We start from the raw sequence: 16,492 nt of genomic DNA on the forward strand, positions 1-16,492 counted from the left end.
CTTAAACTTTACTTCTGTCTCTGACTCTTTATTCAATCTACCCTGCCCCTCAAGAGAAACCCGTTTGCCCTTGCCACGCTGGACGTGACAGGGCTCCAACGTCACGCTGTCGCTGCACTAGCTGCACTATGACCAATGAAATTTTAGCCTCACTACACTTCTGCCACTGGAGAGAAAATTCTATTTGTAATTTTAACCAATGAAAAGGAAAATCAAAGGATGAACCCAAACCTGAGAGCCAGCCAATGTTATCAATTTTGAGTCTTTGAGGGGCTGCTCCCACCCACTGGCCCACATTTCAGGAGCTGGAGAGTTACTGGTTCTCATCAAGACAGAGATTTCGAATGCGCTCCCAGAAAGCCATCAGGGATGTGGACCGCTCACCATAGCAGGGCTGCTGAGTCTTGCCTCCAAGTCCAATGGCTGTGATCCTGGCCAAGGCCCGAGGCCCGTCATGGATGCTGAGGCCCTTCTTTCGACCAGGCCTTTGTCTCTGAGGAGCGGGACAGGATTCATCCGAAGAGCTGAGATCTTCATATTTTTCTGTGGGTCAAACACCAAAATGAAGATAGTTTGTCCAGTGATGGACTAATTTACTAATCCTCATAGTGAACTGGGAGAAAATCATAATTGTTTTTTTTTAATTAAGAAGAAAAGTGACGTGGTGACCGCTACTGAGCAGATCGAACTCTAACTGTTTGTACACCTCACTCTGCTTCGTCTGAAACCGTGTCTGACAAATCCGATAAGGCTGAGACTGAGAAATTCAACAGTCAAAACTCAAGAAGACAGAAATGCAAGAGAAAAACCCACTGCCTTCAAAAGACACGGTTGTGGGCCGGCCGAGTGGCTCAGTTGGTTAAGAGCTCACTCAAGAGTTTGAGCTCTGAGCAACAGTGGTTCGATTCCCGGCCCGAGCTGAGCAGCCGGGATAGCAGGTGGCAGGATAGCTCAGCATAAAAAATAAAAAAAAATTTAAGGAAAGACACGGTTGAACAGGAAAAGCGAGCAGGCGAATCGTAACAAGGCACGCATCTCCAGTATAACTGTATGTTCCACAAGCATTGCCTTCGTATTTTGCTTCTTTTAGCTGCTTAACTTCTAAGATACAAAGAGGTTAGATCAAGTTTAAACGACTGTGCTGCTCCTTCTCACATCAGAACTACTACTGACAACGAAGGCCACACCTGCCTCTCCCATCTGCCTGGCTGGCTAGCAGGGAAGAAAAAGAACTTGCATGTTGGTGAAGGCAGAAGCTGGATGGGACGACAGTGAAATCTAGAGTAAAAAGCAAGCTGGTCCAAAGTGTCCTGCAGGCTGTAAAATGCAGTTTAATCAGAGTGCCAATTCTTTTTTGTTCAAATGATTTTAATTATTGGAATGCACGATTTTTTAATAGGCAAATAAAGTTTTAAAACCTGAAGAAAAAAAAAAGTGTTTCCCAGGACTTCACTTGTAGGAAATGCCATAACGGGCCAGTCCGTTCCTGAAAAGGGCCATGGGGACATCTGAGGGGACAGCAAGATTGCTGAACGTGAGCTGAACTGAAAAAGTTTGTCGTGATGGGGGAGCCTAACTCTTATTTCTTATTCCTCTTGTCTGAGTTTGCTGAATTTTTTATAATAAGCATTTATTATGTTTACAACCAAAAATAAATTCTGTTCTAAGCTGAAGTGATAAGATCCACCTCTTCATAAACACATGGCAACATCACTCACAGCTTCTTAGCAACTCTATATTCTCAACCTGAACAACTTCCTGGGAAACAAGTGCCACATGAGGCTCTGTGAGCTGCATTTTAGGGAGCATTTCACATTCAGTGCCCATCTGGGCTTAAAGGCTCAGCATGCCCACAGCCATTACTGTTTTATAGCTTTTCATGGTTTTCCATATTTCATCATACTATTGGGTTATTGGAAAAGTCATGACGCATTTTTGCAACAAAAAACAGAAACAATATTATGACTTTTCTGACAACCCAATAGAAAGCAAAATACATGTACATATGTGTATAAGGCTCACATCTGATAAGATCTTATTTTGCAGTTGGTAAACTGGGGTGCAGGGGCCAACCGAGTGGCTCAGTTGGTTAAGAGCGCGAGCTCTGAGCAACAGGGTCGCCGGGTTCAATTCCCGCATGGGCCAGTGAGCTGCGTCTGAGCTGAGCTGCCACTGAGCTGCCAACAGGTGGCAGGATGGCTCAGCTGGTGAGAGCACGTGCTCCTAACAGAAAGGTTGCAGGTTCGACTCCTGCATGAGATGGTGGGATACGTCCACCTGCAACTAAGATTGAATACAGCACCTTGAGCTGAGCTTCCAATGGGTGGCCGGATGGCTCAGTGGTTAGAGTGTGCGCTCTTAGCAACAAGGTTTCCGGTTCAACTCCAACATGGGATGGTGGGCTGCACCCACCCGCAACTAAGATTCAACATGGCACCTTGAGCTGAGCAGCCGTGAATTGCCAACGGGCGGCCGGATGGCAACTGGACTTGGAGCTGAGCCAGCTGTGCCCTCCACAACTAAATTTGAGGGACAACAACTTAGCTGTTCCCCTTCCCCAATTCCCCAATACTGTTCCCCTTCCCCAACTCCCCAATAAAAAAATCTTTAAAAAAAAACAAAAAAAAACAACTGAGGTGGAGAAATAGATAAGTCCCTTATTACCACCGTACTCCATGTGAGCTGGTGTTCATCACAAAACAGTCCTGAGGCCAGGAAGGGAGCTGGGCCAGCCCAGGCTGTGGGAAGGAAACAGGCCCACTCGAATGTGAACTAGAACTCCACTCTCAGTGGCTGCCCATCAAGCCAGGCAGTTACTGACCCAGGTCCCAAACGCGGGCCAGTGACCTGAGAGGACCACTCCCTCCTTTCCCCATTCAGCAGACTCCCATCCTCTCCAGGATCTATGTCACCAGGAGACCATGGTCCTGTCCAAGCAGAAGATGGAATCATAAAAAATAAATGTACAAGGGAGGGGGGACCAAGGAAAAGGCAACTCCATGAATCTGAATGGGGATGTAAAGTATAGCATAAGGAATATAGTTAATAATATTGTAATCACTATGTATGGTGTCAGGTGGGTGCTAGATTTATCAGGGTGATCACTTTGTAAATTATATAAATGTCTAATCACTATGTTGTATACCTGAAGTAAATCTATCTCTATTTGCAGATTATACGGGAGTATGCCTGGAAAATCCCTAGAGAATCAATAAATAAAATTAACTCTAACATTGGAAGAGTTCAGTAAGGCAGGATATACAATTGGTATACAGACATCAACAGCCTTTGTATTCAGACAATAAGCAGTAAGAGGATATAATGGTAGTGAAACCCCATTTACAACACCAACAAAGAAAATCAAACATACTTAAGTTATATGTAAAATGTGTATGAGGAAAAATTTCAACCCCTCTGTAAGACACAAAAATACACTTGAACAAAAGTGCACTCCTTATTGTTACACAGGACGACTCAACAACATAAAGGAATAGTTAATTTATAAATCTGCCACAATCTCAACACCAAAATGCTGTTTTTAAGGAGCTAGACAAGCTGATACTCAAGTTCAGACAAAAAAATAAAAATAGCTAGGAAAACACTGAAAAAGGAGGGAGACTAACCCTACTACATAGTAAAACGTATTACAAAAAGCCTCTATAATTAAAATAGCATGGCTGTGGCGTGTGAATAGACAGACCAGGAATTGAAGTCCAGAGCACAAATTTTGTGTGTGTGACAAAGATGGCCTCTCAGACCACTAGGTCAAAGCTAAACTTTTAAATGATGCTAAGGCAACCAGGTAGCCATTTGAAAAAAACATACCTCACACTACACATGAAAGTCAAGTGCAAATGGGTCAGAGATCTAAATGTAAAACATGAAATCATGTCACTACTAGAAGAAAACATGGTGAATTCTTGTACAACCAGAGCACAGGTTTTCTGTGACTCAAAATCTAGAGGAAATAAAAAAGATCAATGAGATCAATGAGGGCTGGCCGAGTGGCATGTTGGTTAGGAGCTGACTTGGGACGCCAGCTCTGAGCAGCAGGGCCCGGTTCTGATCCCACATGAGGGCCAGTGACACTGCACCTTCTACAGTTAAGATAGTGAACAACAACTCGACCTGGAGCTGGGCTGCCATGAGTCGCCGGCGACAGCGGTGTAGGCTGCAGTGGAGCTGCAGTGGGCTCTTGTAAGCTACCGTGAGCGGCCGGCAACCGGTATGAGTGGCCATCCAGTGGCTGGCGACCGATCTGCCTCACCCGGGAAGAGCGCAATGATAATACCAACATGGGCCAGTGAAGTGACGTCCTCCACAACTAGACTGAAGAACAAAAAGGACAGCAACTTCTCTGTTCCCCTTCCCTGATTCTCCAACCCTGTTCCCCTCCCCCAATTCCCCAATTAAAAAAGAAAATCAATGACTTTGATATAAAATGAAAAGTTTTATGGCAACAAACACAATAAGCAAAGTCAAGAAACAAAAACCAGAAGCAAGCCCCTTAGTGAGGCTGCCCTACCTCTGGGTGAGCATCACATGCCCACATCCTGTGTGCCTGCACTCAGCCTGGCAGGTACCACTCTACAACCTAACTTGTCCTCAGACAAGCAGGCCTCAACCTTGACTGCACAATGGAGTCATGGGGGGTGGGGAGGGAGGCAGAGAAGGTCTGGCAAGGCTGCAGGTGCCAAGTCTCCTGGAGCAGGTGGGAGCAGGGGGCAGGACTCCAGCAGAGGGTGAGGCCGCAGATGCAATTACCTTGGTTCCGATAAAGGCTCTTGGGCAGAGAAGGCGAGTGAGCATCTATCAATCCTACTATCTTCATGTGTCCATACTGCTTGGCCAGCATTCGGGCCGTGGCCCCACTGTTGTCTCTCGTGTCCATTTTGACTCCCTGTGAAAGTTGGTAAGAGTTAAGAAACTCCCCTGGAAAGCACCCTCACTTCCCAGGCTGCGGACTCACGACGAGGACACTGGCTTCTTACCACCACCCTGGAGAGGTCTGTGCCCAGGTCCTCTAAAACCCCACAACTTCAGGAGAGGTAAAGGCCCATGTAGTCTTTCAATCTCTTCTTAATGCTACGAGTAAGTGGGGGGCATGGAGAGGGGCTTGCTGGCTCCTCAAATAAGGCAGTAATCCAGCCATCTCACAGCTGCGGCAGCTCTCCAGGTTCATTCCCATTTGGCTTTTAGCCACTTAGAGGACAGAGGCAGTCAGGTAGTCGAGGTGGGGAAAGGTAAACCCAGGCCACTGTGCTGTGCGGAAGAGCCTGGCTTCACCCTTGGCACCTGGGCGTGTGTCTGACTTGCTTCATTTCTCTTCATCAGAACAGATTCACTAGAGAAAGCAGCCTTTAAAAATCATAATCAGAATGAGAGCCCCACCCTTCTGAAACAGAATTTGGAAACTTTTATCCTATGCCCTAAAAAGTATTTAATAGCTTCCAGTACAATAATTTCACTTCTGCAACTCGAGCGTAAGGAAATAACCCCAAATACACAGAAAGCTTTTCTGCACAAAGATGTTTAACACAACATATTTGCAATAAAAAAAACCTGGAGACAACCTTAAATGCTCAGGGTGGAGAGTCCGCTATGTTACTGTCACAGTTGCTGGTATTTACAAATAATTGGTATAACCAAGTTTTTAAAAGGACCATGATATATTGTACAATTGCAGCAAAACAAGATAAACGTGTACAGAAAGCACTACTGGAAGGAAATATACCCAAGCTGTTAATATTACTTTTAAGCAGTGAGATAGTGGGGACTTTTCCCATCCTCCTTCTATATTTTCTAAATTTACTACTATGAGCATGTTTACTTTTGAAGCTGAAAAAGCCCAATAAGCTTTCCATTTTCAAAGCTTCAACCTGAAGGTGGGACCACTGGAACTCAGTGCTCCGGACGGCAAATCAGCAAGAGGGAGTTCAAACAGTATGGAGGTTCCTCAAACAAACAGAGCTACCACATGACACAACAGTCCCTCTGCTGGGTATCTACCCATCTCTTCTATGGTTTACCCATCTCTTCTTGACCCTAGGCTGTGACCGAAGGATCCTGGTCCATGTGAGTGGTATTACCTTCAAAGAATATTATTTACAGAATAGGAAGCCCAAATGGCCAATAACATATGAAAAGATGCTCAACCTCACCAGAAATCTGGAACAGATTCCATTCCTTTTTGTGCCCGATTAATATTCCACTGTATGAATATAACACATTTTATTTATCCATTTATCAGTTGATGGACATTTGGGTTGTTTGCTTCCACCTTTTTTTTAAAAGATTTTATTGGGGAATTGGGGGAGGGGAACAGTGTTGAGGAATTGGGGAAGGGGACCAGACAAGTTGTTCTTCAGTCTTCGTTGTGGAGGGTGCCAGTCGCCATCTGGCTACCCGTCGGCAGCTTGTGACTCTAAGCTCAAGGTGCTGTGTTCAATCTTAGTTGAGGGTGGGCATAGCCACCATCCCATGCGGGAGTCGAACCAGCAGCCTTGTTGTTAAGAGTGCATGCTCTATCCACTGAGCAATCCGGGTGGCAGCTCAGCTCAAGGTGCCGAGTTCAGTCTTAGTTGCAGGTAGGTGTAGTCCACCATCGAACAGGCAACCTTGTTGTTACACCAGCTGAGCCATCCTGCCACCTGTTGGCAGCTCAGCGATAGCTCAGCTGGGGCACAGTGTCACTGGCCCATGTGGGAATCGAACTGGCAGCCTTGTTGCTCAAAGTTTGTGCTCTTAAGCCAACTCTTAACCAACTGAGCCACTCGGCCAGCCCTGCTTCCACCTTTTGATTATTATGAGTAACGCTGCTATGGACATTTGTATTTAAGTTTTTGCATGGACCTGTTTTCAGCTCTTGGGTATGTACCTAGGAGAATTTCTGGGTCACCTAGTAACTCTATGTTTAACTGACAAGCTGATAGACTGGTTTCCAAAGAGGCTGCATCACTCACATTCCCATTGGCAATGTTCCATTTTCTCCACATCCTCACCAACTCGTTATTGTCCATCTTTTGTTTCTTAGACTTCCTAGTAGGTTTTTGTTTTTTTTTTAAGATTTTTATTAGGGAATTGGGGGAAGGGGAACAGACAAGTTGCTGTCCTTTTGTTCTTCAGTCTAGTTGTGGAGGACCTTGCTTCACTGGCCCAAGTTGGCACCATCATTGCGTTCTTCCCGGGCGAGGCAGATTAGTCACCGGCTTTTGGACAGCCAGCTGTTCACAGCGGCTGCTGGCTGCTCATGCTGGCTGCTGGCTACACACGGTAGCCCATGGCAACCCACTGCAACAGGGGCTGCAGCCTACGCTGTCGCCGGCGACTCACAGCAGCCCAGCTCCAGATCGAGCTGTTGTTCAGCATCTTAGCTGTGGCAACCCACTGCAGCAGGGGCTGCAGCCTACGCCGTCGCCTCACGGCAGCCCAGCTCCAGATTGAGCTGTTGTTCAGCATCTTAGCTGTACAGGGCAGTGTCACTGGCCCTCATATGTGGGATCCAAACCAGGGCCCTCTGGCATCCCAAGCCAGCTCTTAACCATCGCGCCACTGGGCCGGCCCGACTTCCTAGTAGTTTTGCATGTCCCTATGACTAATGATGTCAAGCATTTTTTCACATATTTATTGGCCATCTGTATATTTTCTTTGGAGAAATGTCTATTCGAATCCTTGGCCCACTTTTTTTTTTTTTTTAATTAATTGGGGAACAGTGTGTTTTTCCAGGACCCACCAGCTCCAAGTCAAGTAGTTGTTTCAATGTAGTTGTGGAGGGCGTGGGAATCGAACCAGCAACCGTGGTGTTGTAAGCACTGTACTCTAAACAACTGAGCTAACCTGCCACGCCCTGCCCATCTTTTAATTGTCTTTTTATTAGGCCCTATTAAACTGAAAATGTGAGCACCAGCAATCCTTCTTGCAGAAATACAGTCTACAGAAAAAAACTGCATGCATTTGCAGCTGTGTATACAGAATACCTGGAGCACTGGTTATAAATGCAAAATGCTAGAAACCTCAATTTCTACTGACAAGGAGCTGATTAAACTAATGGTGGTATAGGTTGAACATGGAATACTCTGTAAGGATAAGATGACTATGGCATATTAAGTGGTTGTTTAAAAGCTGCAGAGCAGGGGCGGCCAAGTGGCGCATTGGTTAGGAGTTGGCTTGGGATGCCAGCTCTGAGCAGCAGGGCGCCAGTTCGGATCCCACATGAGGGCCAGTGACACTGCACCCTCTACAGCTAAGATGGTGAACAACAGCTCGACCTGAAACTGGGCTGCCGTGAGTCGCCGGTGATGGCATAGGCTGCAGTGGGGCTGGCCAGCAGCGGGCGTGAGCTTTTGTGAGCTGTTATGAGCCATCGTGAGTGGCCGTCCAATGGCCAGCGGGCAACTGCCTCTCCCAGGAAGAGCGCAATGATAATACCAACATGGGCCAGTGAAGCGATGTCCTCCACAACTAGACTGAAGAACAAAAAGACAGCAACTTGTCTGTTTCCCTTCCCCAATACCCCAATGCTGTTCCCATCCCCCAATTCCCCAATAAAGTCTTTAAAAATAAAATAATAATAATAATAAAAGCTGCAGAGTAAACATACAGCAGAGCCTCACTTTGTCCAGAACAAACAACAGTGCATTTGCAGGTGTCTACAGACATATCTTCTAAGCAGAGGAAAAGTCCTGGGGTGTCTCTGTCAAACCCAGTGGGCATCTGAGGGAGGAGCAGGGTGTGGGTGAAAAGGGAGGAAGATTTCTGCCTTCTTACCCTATATAATTGTTTTAAGTAATGGGATGATGAATGCTATTTACTTTTTAAAATATGATTTTCCATACTTTTCAAATAATAGTATTTTCAACATTCCTACAGGAACAGGTGTCTATTTTTACTCCCCACTGTACCCCTAAATGCCTAAGTGCCACTTGGCATCAATAGATACTCAATGAACATGTGTTAAGTAAGTAGATGAAGAGCAGTTATTTCTGTGTAGCAGAAAACTGTTATAGTTTATACCTCAAGTGATAGGATTCCTCACTTGCTATGACTAAATTAAAAGCTAATAAAGAGGGTCACTTACATGATTCAGAAAATACTGAACGATTATTTCGTGGCCAGCGGCAGCTGCTTCCATCAAAGGAGTGAATCCATATATCGGCTCCCTGCAAGACAGAGACCACAGTCCGATGATGCGCAGAGAGAAGCTCTGCCAGGGAGCCGCTTTCCCGCTGCAGACAAAACCAAGCCGATGCCAAGTCACCCACCCCAAAGTGTAGAGGTCTCCCTCTCACAAGAATAACCAGGAGAGAAAAGTTCTCATCAACACATTGGCCTCATAAACTCTTCTGGTTTCTACCCCAGAATCAACTGAGTCTTTTGTCCTAAAAACAATCTGTCTCCCCATCTCCCCTTCTTCTAAGCTGTTTGCACCCACTATCTCTTACGTCTTCACTTGAATCACCAGTAAAAGGCAGCTGTTGCCATTTCCTGCTGACAGAAAGCTAATGTCTCCCATCGACCTATTTAGACCCTATCTTTTGAACTCAACATCATATCCAGGATCCCGCCCAAAAGGTCCAGGACTAATAATCTACCTGGTCCTTACTAAGCCTGGTACCTGGTGCTTATTTTTTGAGCTTGGTTGAGGGTTAACTTGGCACTGTCTTCAGAGTGCACCCTACCCCTCATTTCTTTCACACTGGTCTAGAAGACAGAAACCAAATAGAACACTGGGTTTCATCCATTCCATGACACACCGTTTCCACATTTTAACATCTCTGAAATCAGAATGTGTCTTAAAATCCGTAGGTGAGGGATGACTGGTTAGCTCAGTTGATTAGAGCATCGTGCTGATAACACCAAGGTTGCCAGTTCGATCCCTGCATGGGCCACTGTGACTGCGCCCTCCTTAAAAAAAGAGTCAACTATGCCATTGTAGCATGAAAGCAATGTGTAACCAATGACCATGGCTGTTCCCCAATAAAATTAAAAAAGAAAAAAAGAAAAGAAAAAGAAAGAAAGAAAGAAAAAGAAAGATGTCTTAAAAAAATAATTCCAGGGCCGGCCGAGTGGCGCGTTGGTTAAGAACTGGCTTGGGACGCCAGAGGGCCCCGGTTCAGATCCCACATATGAGGGCCAGTGACACTGCCCTCTACAGCTAAGATGCTGAACAACAGCTCAACTTGGAGCTGGGCTGCCATGAGTTGCCGGTGACCCCTGCTGCAGTGGGTTGCCATGGGCTACCATGTGTAGCCAGCAACCAGCATGAGTGGCCAGCAGTCGCAGTGAGCAGCCATCCAGAAGCCGGCGACTGATCTGCCTCGCCCGGGAAGAGCGCAATGATGGTGCCAACTTGGGCCAGTGAAGCAACATCCTCCACAACTAGACTGAAGAACCAAAAGGATAGCAACTTGTCTGTTCCCCTTCCCCCAATTCCCCAGTGCTGTTCCCATCCCCCAATTCCCCAATAAAAATCTTAAAAAAAAAAAACAGGGCCGGCCGAGTGGCTCAGTTGGTTAAGAGCTCACTCAAGAGTGTGAGCTCTGAGCAACAGCAGTTCAAGTCCAGCCCGAGCTGAGCAGCCGCTGAGCTGCCAACAGGTAGGATGGCTCAGCTAAAAAAAAGAAAAGGGATTATCAATCGGACATGTTTTAGACAACACCCATTCTAGCTTATAAAACTCATGACTGTTTTCAAAGCATCATCTCACCTGATATATACAAAAGGCAATCAGGAGAAAGGAATTAGCATTTAATTCAGTTCAATTAAGTGCCATTCACTATGATAGGCCTCTGAAGTATGATAGAACATGTAATTCTTCTAACAACTCTATGATATAGGTATTGCTATCCCCCATTTTCAGGAAGAAAGTGAGGCTCAGAGAGCTTAAAGTGCTGCACCCAATGTCACTTGTCAGATGCAGGAAACGGCCAGGATTATCCCTAGGCCCCCTGCACCCAGGTGGGACTGTCCTTCCACCCCTTTATCTGAACCTCTCATACCGAGGCAGCGGCTTCCCTGACTCTAGCCCGTAGCTGCCTCTAAAGTTGTCCTCCTCAGAGTTAGATGTGACCACATCTAACTATGGCCACTTAAGATGTGGTAATCACCTCACGTTGGCATTCGCTCCGCTGTCCAAAAGGAACTTGACCATCTGCTGATGCCCAGCGCTGGTGCAGTGGAAGAGGGCTGTCCAGCCTTGAATGTCCTTCATTTCTAGCTCAGCACCTTGCTTCAAGAGAACACAGAATGCTCGTTACAGCCTCGCCTCCTCTGCGTGCAGCAGGGGCCCTGCTGGCCGTCACACTGAAAGAAAGTGATTACACGCGCACCATGGTCTACAGTGGTTCGCATCTCTGCCAGAGCGGCTAGGGAGCCCCTCAGGTTTCTGGGCCTGAGTCCTGTCGTAGCTCACCTGGAGGAGAAAGTAGGCGATGCTCTCGTTGCCACAGCTGGAAGCCAACATCAAAGGAGTCTGCCCTTCTGGAGTCGGCACATTCACACTCACCCCCGCCTCGAGCAGCAGGTGCACGATGGTATCATGTCCAATGTAGGAGGCATACATCAGCGGGGTCCAGCCACCACCATTCTTCTTATTCAAATCTAACTCTCTCCTAAATAAACGCAAGATATGCTAGTCACGCCCAGCTGTCTCACATGTGGGGTTTACCAAGGCCAGCATTGAGGCCAGGGATGCTGCTAAACACCCTACAGTGCACAGGACAGCCCCCACCCAGAGAATCATCTGACCCAGACTGTCAGCAGTGCCGAGGCTGGGAAACCCTGACCTGGAGCTCTGACTACTTTCCACCAGCAGACCCCAGTCTGCTCGTCTAGTGCTGGTGGGGAGTGGAAAGAGCAAGGGACTCAGACAAAAGAGCCACCTCACTCTACTGAAACATTCTTGGAAAACCTGCGGCCAAGTAATCCTATCTTTCTCTCTGATTTCCATTAAATTATAGAAAAGCATTTCCCACAGGAAAAAAAAAATGTGGGCTTCCCAACCCAGGCTCTGGGGTTGGGGTATGGAAGTAACACCCACTTCCAGAAACATACTGCATAGTTCATACTTCACAGCCCTTCCTCTGCCACAGCCCTTGCCTCCAGTGGAGCTAACAACTGCCAATTGATCCACACAGTGTGTGCCTCTTGTAGGCTTGCACAAGCCATACCAGACACTTATTTTCCATTCACTAGCATCTTTGGACTCTGGGGTGCCCACGTCCACACAGCCATTCTGCAAGGTCCTGATCCCAAGAATGCAGAGGCAGCCACTGGCTGGGAGAGCCTCATGGAGACAAGTTCACCTTTACCACACGGCCTTCATTGATGGAGGGCTCAATTCCAAATGGAGAGGGAGGGGCCTTACCCTTGGCTGAGTACCTCTAAGGCCCTCGCACCTCCCCTCAGTCCAATCCCCCCTTCTGATGCCTCCCACTCCTCAGGTCCCCGGTCTAACTGTGAGCAAACCTCGGGCTCAGCTAGAGTCACAATCCCAATCAGAACACAAACACTTCCCTCTTCTCCTCCGTGGAGCCTTTTTTGGACGGTGCATTTCACCAAGAATGCCAAAGGAGCAGAGTTATAACTGGGGTCTTGGTGACCCTGTGAGGGGGATATGCTGCCTGTGTATGCAGCTACCCATTCCAAGGCCTCCTGGTGCAGGAGTACAATGGGTCATCCCTCACCTCAGTGCACCTGCACCTGACTGGCCAGGTACTTATAAGTGATGTCTATGACTTGGGAACTGGAAACCTGGGGCTTTAATGAGGCTTGGCTTTGGCACCCCAGGAACTGGAAAAGGCACAAGTAGGTACAGACATAGATCGTTTCTCTGGGTTATCGATGACAAATGGAAATGTGAGCACAAAGTGTGGCAGACATAAAGGGGTGGAGGTGAAGAGATGGATCCTTTTCCAAAAATTACAGTAGGTATCAACTGTACTATAAACAAGACATAGCCAACGGCCACTGCTGTTGTATCGGGACTTAATATATATGTAAAATTGGTAAAAAAACAGTTCGTGGGCAGTTAGTTCAGGTGGCAGTCCTCCAGATAGACCCTGCTGACTCCTCCTCCTCTATGGCAGAAGCTGGAGGGGAGAGGAAGGCATGAGGGATTAAAATAAACCCCTTAGGAAAAGAAGGCCATAGGGCATCACTTTCTAGCTTTATTTTTGTTGGAGCTTTTCTAAAATTAGTGAAAACCATAAAATTATTCTGGTTAAAGTAAGGCAGGAATGTTCCTAAGCCAATGAAAAAAGTTTAAACCAACTTTTTCCTCCTAGGAATAAAAACTGCCTTCCTTAGGAGAGTCCAGCATAATTCGTTACTGACAACTGCCTGAGAGAGGTGGGGTTAATCCAGGCTATATGTACTAAATGTCTACAGCTGCGTGCGAGGCCCTGTTAGCTTACTCATATCTCCATGTGGGAGCTGAAGCCATTGAGATGGTTCTCAACATCTAAGGAGAAGGAATACTTCCCAAGATCTCTTACCGCTGCACACATTCCTTCACCACTTCATACTGGCCAATGGAAGCAGCTGTGTGGAGATCCAAGGGGACGGATAACTCCTCCCGGCTGACCTGCGCACCCAGCCCATGCCACATGGACAAGCTGCGGGTCAGGAGTTCCGGCTCACTAGCTTCATCGCTGAGCTCCGACATCGCTGTGGAGGGAGGCCCAGGGGTTAGGTCTTTTCTTCCTGGTGGTTCCAAAGAATGAAACAGGAGAGTCACACTCCTACCTGTGTGCAGGATGCGTCTATGTCACTATCCTAGCCGACTGCTCCCCAATGCGGTCAACTCCTGTGACTGACTTAACACAACTTTCTTTCATTAAATATTGTGTGGCTTTCTGAGCTTGTCACCAGACAGAAAAAGAGGAGCCTATATGGTGGGTCATAGACTACAGTGCATATAATTTCCTTTATCAAGCCTCAGGCCCCACATTCTAGGACGAGAATTCTCCAGGAACTCAAGGAGCCTGCCAACCTCCTGGGTGAGCAGTAAAGAAATGCTGACTGGGTCAGTGGACCAAATCAGCTCTTGAGTATGATGGGAAAGAACCCTGGACTTCGAGTTAGATCAAAATTCAGCTCTGCTACTTACACCTCCGATCCCTAGCTCCTCACTGTCTAGTGGGGACATAATATCTCCGAGGGCTGCTGTTAAAGACACATGGAAGAATGGGTAAACAAAGTGGCACATTCATACAACGGAATGCTAACTGGCAACAAGCTGAAGGAACAAACAGCCAATACACACAACACACGAAACAATCTCAAACACACTGTGCTAAAAGCCAGACTCGAAAGGCTACCTACTGTATGACTCCATTCATATGACTTTCTAGAAAAGATAAAACTAAAGGGTTGGAGGACAGGTCAGTGGTACCAGGAATTAGGGGTGGGGTGACCACAAAGGGACAGCAAGAGGGAATTTGGGGGTGATGGACCTGTTCCACATTTTGATTGGTGGATGTGGCTCTACGCATTTATCAAAAACTCATAGACCTGAACACCGAGTGAGTGAATTTTACTGCATGCAAAACTTTTAAACAAATAAATTTTGAAAAAACTTGAGAGCTCCTAGCAAAGAAACTAGGATGTGATTGGTGTTCAGCAAATGTTAACTGATAGGAATCTACCTATGCAATCCTTCAAAGTGGGACAGAGAGGGGGGCAGTTGTGATGCATTTGTGGAATGATACTTTCCCTGAGATGGGACAACACCAGGGTGAAGAGCCTGTGATTGTGAGAGCCCTTTATTCGGGGAATCCTACCCAAATCAAGGCCAAGTCATTAGCTTCCTAGTAGAATCCTTTAGGTTAAGGAGTGACATTTATCTCCTACTCTACTCTGGGTGGGAAAGAACAAGGAAGCAAGTGCAGTAAAGGGAGAGAAAGAAAACAAAGACAGGCCACATACTGTTTAGACGGCCTGAAGGTACCACAGCAGCTCACAGATGCCACTAGAACCTCAGTCTCTACTAAAGAATGCTTCCAAGCTCCAGGTGACAGCCAACATGGCCAAACAACAAACAAGCCACCAATGTGGGGGACAAAAAAATTTGTAGGACCTTTGCAAGGGTGTGATGGGGCCTGCAGACAACAAAGTTCAGAGCAAAGCCCTATTCCTGGTATCACCGCTTTTCACACTGGCAAGGACTGAGAGCAAGCAGCTCTCACTGCACAGGTGAGAACTTGAATGAACAGTCCTGGCCCCCAGAGCCTGGATAAGAAGCCAAATAAGCGGAGTGTCCATTCAGGGCCCCTTTCAAAGTGCCGCTCAAGCCTTCTGTGGGTGTGTCTCTTCTCCAAATGCCTCCTCCGGGATGGGGCCCGTGTTCTCTCTCCTTTTACTGGATGCTCACATGTCTGACACCCTGCGGAGTGCTAAGGGACAATCAGAACCAGATCTTGCTCAAGGAGCTTACAGAGAGTGAACTTGGATGCCAAGGGCCCATAAAGGTACCATTACTTCCTTTTCACCCTGACACATTCCAGACACTCCACATGATGTGGTATTTGTTACATATAACATGATTATATTTGTAGAAAGGGTCTTTTGAATATAACTTCCAGAACTTATCTCCAGGATAAGTTCAGGGGATGGTCTTTTTTTTTTTTTAAGTTATTTCAAGTGTAAGGGGATGGGGTCCTTTAAATTCTACTCTACCTTTTGGTTCTGTCCATTTGTAAAATACTAAGTATCCACTACTTTTAAAATAAACAAAAAAATATTTTTTAACTTAAAAGTGACGTTGGTGGTCGACCGGCACGCCCACGGGGAAGAGATCTGTAAAGCCCCAGGGCACACCCTCCCTCCCCTGCGCGTGGGCCTTCCGTGGGGCCGGGTGTCCCAACCTCGTTGTCAGGCCCTGGGGAGGGTCCCTAAGGAAGAACCCGAGCACCTACAGCACTGGCATCCCTTGACGCCTCCTCCCAGTAGCTCTACACTGCACGTGGCTTTATCTTCCCCGCCCCACAGCTGCAGAGCAGAAGCTCACAGACATACACTCACGCCACGAGCGAGAGGCAGGGCTGGGACTCCCCGCTCCCGGCCGCACAGGTGGGCAGCAGGTGCGGGCACCAGGCGGGGCAGGCCCGCTGCGGAGCCTACCTGCACTGTGCCTCGGGCCCCGAGCCGCCCTCGGGCCGCCGTCGCCGCGCTGCCTCCGCGGGGCCCGCTCTCCACCGCGCCCTTCCCGGTCCCCTCAGCGCCCGCCTTCGAAGCGCCTGGACCCTGAGGCCCCGCTCCCGCCCCGGAAGTGGTTGCGGGAGGCGCGGAGCACGCCGGGACGCTCGCGGGTCCGCGGGGCAGCTCCCGGTACTGAGGAATTCGTCCGTCCCGCACCCGGACCTTCCGGTCAGCTAGCCCGGTTCTCTGTGCGACACCCGCGACAGCCAATAAGCAAGGGGAATTCGCCTGCCCCGCCCCTTCACTGCCAGGGGAACCAATCCTGTTGCAAGATAGGCAGGACGCGCCGAGTCCC

The 16,492-nt window shown here is 47.7% G+C and overlaps 1 protein-coding gene across 6 annotated transcripts in view; it reads right to left on the bottom strand.

Annotated features, from left to right (window-relative positions):
• The window catches only part of ANKS3 (ankyrin repeat and sterile alpha motif domain containing 3), a 27,011-nt gene extending 10,652 nt beyond the window's left edge, over positions 1-16,359 (bottom strand). For 4 of the 6 annotated variants that reach the window (XM_019660316.1, XM_019660313.1, XM_019660315.1 and 1 more), the window contains exons 1-7: positions 16,120-16,359; positions 13,494-13,701; positions 11,411-11,609; positions 11,106-11,227; positions 9,077-9,158; positions 4,765-4,900; positions 385-543 (exon numbers count right to left, since the gene is read on the bottom strand). In XM_019660316.1, the coding sequence (XP_019515861.1) occupies positions 385-543; positions 4,765-4,900; positions 9,077-9,158; positions 11,106-11,227; positions 11,411-11,609; positions 13,494-13,663 (868 nt within the window). In that variant the 5' untranslated portion in view covers positions 13,664-13,701; positions 16,120-16,359. Of the gene's footprint in view, positions 1-384; positions 544-4,764; positions 4,901-9,076; positions 9,159-11,105; positions 11,228-11,410; positions 11,610-13,493; positions 13,702-16,119 lie in introns of those variants that run through there. The other 2 variants (XM_019660314.1, XM_019660317.1) reach the window with 2 other exon arrangements.
• Between the last annotated feature and the right edge of the window lie 133 nt (positions 16,360-16,492).

Source organism: Hipposideros armiger, unplaced genomic scaffold (assembly GCF_001890085.2).
Source record: "Hipposideros armiger isolate ML-2016 unplaced genomic scaffold, ASM189008v1 scaffold_315, whole genome shotgun sequence".
NCBI lineage: Eukaryota > Metazoa > Chordata > Mammalia > Chiroptera > Hipposideridae > Hipposideros > Hipposideros armiger.